Source organism: Vicugna pacos, chromosome 9 (assembly GCF_048564905.1).
Source record: "Vicugna pacos chromosome 9, VicPac4, whole genome shotgun sequence".
In the NCBI taxonomy this organism is placed as follows: Eukaryota; Metazoa; Chordata; class Mammalia; order Artiodactyla; family Camelidae; genus Vicugna; species Vicugna pacos.
This window is the reverse complement of record NC_132995.1, coordinates 74,260,867-74,268,568: the sequence shown is the minus strand read 5'-3', so window position 1 is coordinate 74,268,568 and position 7,702 is coordinate 74,260,867. Positions and strand designations below refer to the sequence as shown.

General features: G+C 42.7%; 1 protein-coding gene across 3 annotated transcripts in view; it reads right to left on the bottom strand.

Moving 5' to 3' along the window:
• Positions 1 to 1,904: 1,904 nt before the first annotated feature.
• Positions 1,905 to 7,702, bottom strand: part of ARHGAP29 (Rho GTPase activating protein 29) — a 66,240-nt gene continuing 60,442 nt past the window's right edge. For all 3 annotated transcript variants that reach the window (XM_072968174.1, XM_072968175.1, XM_072968173.1), the window contains exons 20-23: positions 7,056 to 7,288; positions 5,533 to 5,863; positions 5,292 to 5,400; positions 1,905 to 3,047 (exon numbers count right to left, since the gene is read on the bottom strand). In XM_072968174.1, the coding sequence (XP_072824275.1) occupies positions 2,155 to 3,047; positions 5,292 to 5,400; positions 5,533 to 5,863; positions 7,056 to 7,288 (1,566 nt within the window). In that variant the 3' untranslated portion in view covers positions 1,905 to 2,154. The remainder of the gene's footprint in view (positions 3,048 to 5,291; positions 5,401 to 5,532; positions 5,864 to 7,055; positions 7,289 to 7,702) is intronic.

The following is a 7,702-nucleotide window of genomic DNA, read 5'->3' as shown; positions in this document are numbered from 1 at the left end:
CTACAAACAGCAACACCTTCTCAAGAGTTACTTGCTTTATGTCCCAGGAAACCGGAAAGCACCCACAGACTGACAGCAGAAAGGACCCCGAAGTGGAGCGCTCACTGAGGGGAAACAGAGAGGCCATTTGATTATGAAATATTCTTTAGATTGTCTCAAACATTAAAAGAAAACTAAGAGAGTTTAAAAGTACATTTTCGAGGTTCCATAGAAAGATGAGAAAGTTCTGGACATAGACAGAGGTCATGGTTGCAGGACAATGTGAATGTACTTAATGCCACTGAACTGTACACTTCAACCCTGGTCAAATGATAAATTTTATGTTACACATATTTAACAGCATTAAATTTTTAAAAAGGCACATTTTCTGTTAAACCCTACTGGATATTACTTAGTAATTACACAGCCATTAAGAGCACTGTTACATCAGAATCTGACAGTCCTGGATTTGAGACTTGACTCCAGCTGTCACACCTGTGCAACTGAGAACACATCATTTAACTGAGGATCAGTTTCCTTACCTGTTACACAGGAATAAGGTACTTACCTTCCCTGCTGTAAACCTGAAATGAAATAATGTATATGGAACTTAGCAGAGTTCATGGCATGCAGAAAGGGCTCAATAAATGTTGGCTCTTAATTTCTTTTCAGGTTTTTATACCAATTCTTTTTTTTTTTTTATGTTTTTTTACAATGAGGACTAAAAACAAGGCTCCAGCCCAAAAGGGCAGGATTATTCTTTCTCCCTAGTCCTTAATGTCACATAAAACTATTTAACAGCTTCCCATAAAATCCATGTTGTAGTCAAGGGACATATGAGCCCCAAGCGTTGATCACTAAGCCAATGGTTAATAAACCTTCAAGTCTCACACCCTAAGAGGCAACAATTTCAGAGAACCCACAAGAACTTGCAATAATTTAACAGGTTAATATATATAATATATATATTTTTATCAAGTATAACATGGTCATATAAAAGCATTTGTTACAAATATAATTCACACATACAAAAAGGCTATTTCTTGTCCCTTTTATATCCTACTTTAGGCAAAATGACAAAACCAAGAAAAGAACAGAACTGCATTAGTTCTAAACATTGGGAATTTTGTATATGAAATATATCCAATCATCTACACCTCCTCGCAAATTCCAAACAATGAGGCTTATTGAATTATACTTAGAATCAACTTAAATAAATCTTTGCATGATTCAGATGAAACATACATTGTCAATGGTTATAAATTCAGGTAGAAAAAGTACATAAAATTATTCATACATAAAACATTTCATACAAAAGGAAAAGTTTTTTTTAAAAAAACCCAAGCAATATTAAGAGGAAATGTACTGAATTTTAAAACATTTTTGGACTATTATATTAAACACCAAAGGGTTCACAACTGTTGAACAACAAAAGCTTATGCAGAACAAAGCCAAGAGGTGAAAAACTATTAAATGTATAATATCTAAAGCCAAATAAGATATGACTGAACTACACAATTTAGAAACATGGTTAAGTGCATTTTCCCTGTACAATCCAACTGACTACCACATGTAAAATCTGGCAATTAATTAAAATGTAATTAATGCAGATTTGTAAGCCTTTTGGCCACTATGTGAATATTAAAAAGTTAAGTGAATTGCAAATTGAAAAATGGAAGTTTACATACATACCCTAAAAGCACAAATGGTCAAAGATACACTACAAACTGTGTGAAAAAAACAATCATACCAAACAGAGATCTTTCAGGCACTTGCACTCAGAAACACTCCTTTTATAAATAAGCACATAGTTTCACTTCAAAAAAATAAAGCTGATTTCCCTCAATTGCACCTATTAGTTGAGAGCTGCATTAGGGATGCACTTAAATGGACCATTTTACGGGGAAAATGAACTGAACTTTAAAAAACACGAGTCTGTCTATTTATTCACAACTTCAAAAGTACATACAATTCCAGCGAGGCAGAGACGGGACCCTATCAAAGCTTTCCACCGTTCAACACAACCAACACGGGATCACATGCTACCGGGACAAGAGGCAAAATCCATGATTTGGCAATCCTGTACGAAAGGGGCCCTGTCAAAAATTTCTTCCAGAAAACAAACACAACAGTATCACAAAGCAACGGAAAAAGAAACACAGAATTCTGACAACCCTACACAAACTGCGGGATTTCATCTTCCAGGTCTTCGAACTGCTGCATCCGTTTCAGCCGCGGTCTCGGGCAGGCGGGGTGCGCGCCGGGCACGTCGCGCGCCTCGGCCGCGTCCCTGGGCTCGCCCGGCGGCTGCGCGGGGCCCGCCGGCGGCCTCTCCGAGTCTGGCTCTGGTTTCAGCACGTGCTCCTGCGGGGCGGGAGCTGTGCCCGGGGGCGTGGCTGCGGAGGGTGTCACAGACTTCTCCTCGTCCCCTCTCCCGCCACCGGTGGGAGCATGTGGTTTATAAAACGTCGTCCAGTGCTGGGGCTGCAGAGTCCTGGGTGCTCTGACGGGAGCAGGAGGGCCTGAGTCCGAGGACCGTCTCTCGGCCACCTGCCGTGCCGGCCTGAAGGGTTCTGCGTATGGCTTGCTGGGCTGGGCGCTGCTGACGGGGTGGTCCCCCCGCAGCCTGCTGCTGCTGGCCGTCCCTCCTCTTTCCTGGAATGCACCGGGCGCCATCAGTGCGGTCTTCGCAGTCAGGTCATTCTGTTCGTACTGTTTCTCCCGAGCTTTTTGTAGAGTCTGCTGATCCAAGCCATCAGATTTGGAGCAAACAGTAGTTGGGGGGTCTTTTCTATTAACTCCTTCAAAGGAAGGATTCTTGCAAAACTTGTCTGAATTTGTATTTCCCGTATTTCTGCCACTCCTCTCGTTAGCAGGGCTTGCAAGCAGCAGCAGTCTGTCGACAGGCAAACTTACAGGTCTGACCTTGGTCCGTGGAGTGTGCCTCTCAACACCGTTTGTCTCCCTGTGGGATTTCAGAGGAAGCAGCCTGGAGGTTTTACAAACGTCGTCCACCTTCTGTGATGCTGATTCAAGCTCTTGGTCCACAAGCAAACGCACTTTGTTGTCTGAAAAAGGAAAAGATTTATTTAAAAATCAAACTTTATGGCGGCACGTGGTTAACAAGAGTCTGAGTTATACATAAACAACCTCTCAGAACAGGGGTCTCCGTATATTTTTTCCAAGTTATTCTCCGTTTTCTATGCAGAGGAGTTAAATAGTCATAAAATATTAAAGTCACACTTTGAATAAAAATGTTAGAATTCCTATTTAAATCAATATAATAAATAGCTACAAAACTCACTGCAAGTTAGTGAAAAAAAAAACACACTTGCTGAAGTGGCTTCTTTTTATGTGCTGCGCGTGAACAGGGGTTTGCTGGGCGAAAGGGCTGCCATTTCAACAGGCAGATATTTGCGTGGCACCCCCAGAAAAGTGACACCAAGTCACACACCAACCACATGCAACTGTGCCCTAAATCCCAAGGCTTCTGCCAATTTACTATGCTTTTCAGTTACACTCAACCCACAGCAAGAGCAAACCAGAGTAAATGCCTTGTGATGCGCTTATCTGATCAACTATTAAGTGTCATCCCATCCTATTACGATCAGACAGTTCTGTATTAAGTAAAAAATGCCATTCTCCCCATTAACTGTCTTCTCCAACTAGAACCCTGGGCTCCTTCAAACCCTGTCTCTTTTTGCTGTATCTCCCCCCAAAAAATTCCCATTTCTGGAAAATTACGGCTCTCTGCTCACACTCCTTTTACTGCTAAAAAAACAACAACTCTGAGCTGTGGCACCACCCTGCCTTTGAGTCTCAGCGGGCCCCAAGCACAGCACGCAGGCCTCCTCCCTGTCGCCAGGTCCTCCTCCCACATGTCTCGGGCAGCGGTCTGCAGGCAGGAGCCCACCAGAGTCACTTGAGAGTCATCATCTCATCTGACCTTCCTCCTCCCTCAGACTGTGGACCTCTCTTCCCTGGCGTCCAGGGCAACGCCCTCTTGTTTGCTTTCCCAGGTCCTTCCCTGCATGGATGGAGCACTCTAAGGGGCCTGACACATTGCCGTGGGGCTGTAGGCACCAACCAAAGTGCATTCTTGAGTTCTTGGGGAAAAATTTGTAGCGCGATGGCTAGGAGTGCAGACTCGGAAGCCCAGTGGCCGGGTTTAGCTCAGTTCTCCCCCTTTTGCCCTGGGTGAGACAATCTCACTGTCCCTCAGTGTCTCCAACTGTCAGAAAGGAAACATAATTCCATCTATGATGATGTGTGGCCTAGATGACCTAATCATGAAAGTGCTTAGAATTATCTACTATTTACTAAGTACTCGAAAAATGACACATTTCTATTATGATTCCTAATTGGGAGCCCTAGGTCACGGAACAGTGAAATATGACAAATATAGGTTCAAACTGAACAATTTACTAGGGGCATGACCTCTGACATTATTAAACTCTCTCAGGCTTCTAGTCTATGGGTCGAATGGGGCTAACACCACCCACTTCATAGCACAGAGCTGTTACAAAGATCAAATCAGATAAATGGCATCAAACAGTAAGCACAGTGCTTAGCGCAGAGCAGGCAGGTACCCAGTGAACGTTATTAGCTCCCTTACTGTTAAGAGCCTGTCAGGCTGCGATCACTGATATCTCATTATACATCAAATTTCACATATATGGCTGCACTTAAAAATCGGAAGTTGGCTCTAGTGATGTACAGAATTACAGTAACAAGTGGAAGGAAGCCTTTCCACAAATGGACAGCTCCCAGTCACTACAACCAAAATCATCATACAGTGAATGAAGTGACTACAGGCAAGGAAATAAAAAAGACAGACAGATATGTGTGCTTAATGTGTGAAAGGCAGGTGACAGGAAAACGCACTTGAAAAAAAATTTTTGAAGTTTGGGAGTCTACATTTTTTGAATTTTAGAAGTCTCGTTGATACCTTGTGAACAGTTAGATCAACACAATGATCTGTAGTAACAGGAGATCCTAACGAATCATCACACTGCTCAACACACTTCGGCCGTGACTCTGACGGCAAAAATGGAAACAAAGAAAATTTCAGAACGAGCACAGAAACACCTATGAACTCCAAGATGTCTTTCTGTAAGGACCAATATAAAGAGTAACACTTGCTCAAATGCAAGGCACACTAGAAGGCAGCTTCCTAAATGGCTGGCAAAGACCCATCTACTAACGACGCGTCCTTCCCTGACTTCTCTCCACTCCACTCACCTTGGCTTTTAACCATGGTTTACTGGGACAGTTTTAAGTCAACAAACATGCATTTTCACATGGCCACTCACCAATGAGACATGCATCACATTTTTCTAACGCATTTTGCCTTCGTTCTGATTCCTCAAATGATGTAGCAGATTCAAAAATTCTGCTTTCACTGTCTGCAGTATTGTTATCCTGTTGATGGAAGCAAATTTTTAAGCTTGTAGAACACAAACACATCTCAAAATAAACAGTTCAAGTATTTTTAACTTGTTAGTAACAAACATTACAAAGTTCCAACACAACTCCATAAAAGTCAAAACTCACTTCCTTTGAAGAAAAGAAGAGTGACTTCATAGAATGCTCCAGATCTTTTTCTTCTGGTGACAACAGAGGCTTCAGAAGAGGGCCTTGCTCAACCTGAGGTGCAGCGCCACCTGCACCACCCGCAGCTACGTCCTGCGGCCGCAGGGAGCCGTCGAAGATCTTCTGTGAGTAGGTGATGAGGAACTCGACCAGCCGCGCTTGATTGGAGTACTCAGCCAGAGACGAGATGCTGATGGGAGCAGCTGTGGGTCTCGGCCTCACGAGACTTGGTCCAAATATCACCCCCAAGTTTCTGGAGTTCATTTTGTTTTCTTCTGCATGATCGACGACTCTGCGAAGCCAAACACATAAAGCTGTGTTAGACTTCCGTGACAGTAGGTTACTACAGGTGGGGAAGGGTGGAGGAGAACTGTCTAGGAAAAGGATATATTTATTGATTAAATACTGACCACCCACCAAATTGGGTTTCACAGTATTACGATTAAATTCAAGTAAGTGAAGGAATCACTACAGTTTTATCAACAGAAATAAAAAATATCCTAAAAGCTGCACCCATCTTATTATATACACAGTACATCCTCCCAGGTCCTCACGCTGGAAACTTTCTATCTAGTCCTCAAGCCTCACTGATCCTGAAGGTCTCTCTACTCTGTTGCCACTCCCATTGCTCTGGCCCTACTTCAAGCTCTCATCACCTTTTATTTCTGACTATTCAAGGAGATCGGAGTTGAAACAAAGCCTCCTCCTTCAATCTGTTCTCCATATTGCTGCCAGAAAGACCTAGCAGGCAAACCTGAGCGTGTTAAATTCCTGGCTCAAAACCCTTCAGTGAGCACAGAAAGAGACAGGCAAGTCACCTGCCAGGTACGCATGGTTTTGCCAGGACTCCGCCCAGCTCACTCTGGGCTGCCGCTTGCCCAGTCCTAGCCTAACCGCTACTTACACTTCCCCAAATGCAAAACGATCTCTTATGTCTCTGTGTCTGTTAGCCTCTGCCTGGAATACTCTTTTGTACAGTCTCTGTCACCAAGCCATGACTGAACTCTTCAAGTCTGGTTCAAGGCTACTTTCTCTGAGCCACGTGAGAACCCCCCCATCCTCCTCTGCATGTTGAGCGCAGCTCCATCAGAAGACTAGGGCCGCTGCACCGCACACGTGCGCAGGCCTCCCCTCGAGCTGACAGGCACAGAAGACGAGAGAAACCTCACATGTTCGTCCTCATTTTCCCAGCCAGAACCTGGCACATAGGAGGCATCTGAGGGAAAGATGCTGGTTGCATGAACCTGTATTTAATGCCCCCCTTTCCCTAACACATTCTAGAGCAATGGAATGTTCAAAGTAAAAACAATACCACAGCAACATGAAGCTACTTAATACCACTGAACTGTACACTTAAAAATCATTAAAATGGTTAAATTTATGTTCTGTGTATTTTACAATTTAAAAAAACCAAAAAAGCAAAACCAAAAAACTGATCAATTATCCACCTATTAACGGATGCTTGCCTTATTCAAAGTTCTTACCGCTTAAGATGGACTATGAGGTAATGAAGGCTATTAAAATTTGATGCTGGCAATTGTCTTAGAAGGTCCTTGCTTTTTAGAAGAATTCGGTTTATTTCTATACATGTACTTGGGCATTTTTTGTCCTCGAGGTTGTCCTTTCTTGTCTCTTGTTCTTCATTTACACGTAGGATCTCTACAGCAAGGTCTATAAATTCCTTATACAATCGGAATAAAATAAATGGTTCCGGGAGCTAAAGAAATAAAATGACAATAGGAGTATCATTCTGTCCAATTTTCCCCCTGTTTAAATAATCTACTGAATAGCTACTGAGTGGTTCTGCAAGTCCTTTCAGGTTAACAGGACGTATGGTCAATCCACACTGAGAAATGTACACATATCTCATCACAATGGAAACTATTTTTCCCTATTTCTTTAATTTTGTATCTATATGAGATGATGGATGTTCACTGAAACAGACGTGATTACCACTTCATGGTGTATGTAAGTCAAGTCATTATGCTGCACACCTTAAACTTGTACAGTGCTGTGTGTCAATTATACCTTAACATACAACTGAAGGAAAAAAACTACCCAAGAACAAGAAAAAAAGAAATGTACGTATGTTCGCTAGATGTGGTATCATCATATATTATATCTATGTTAA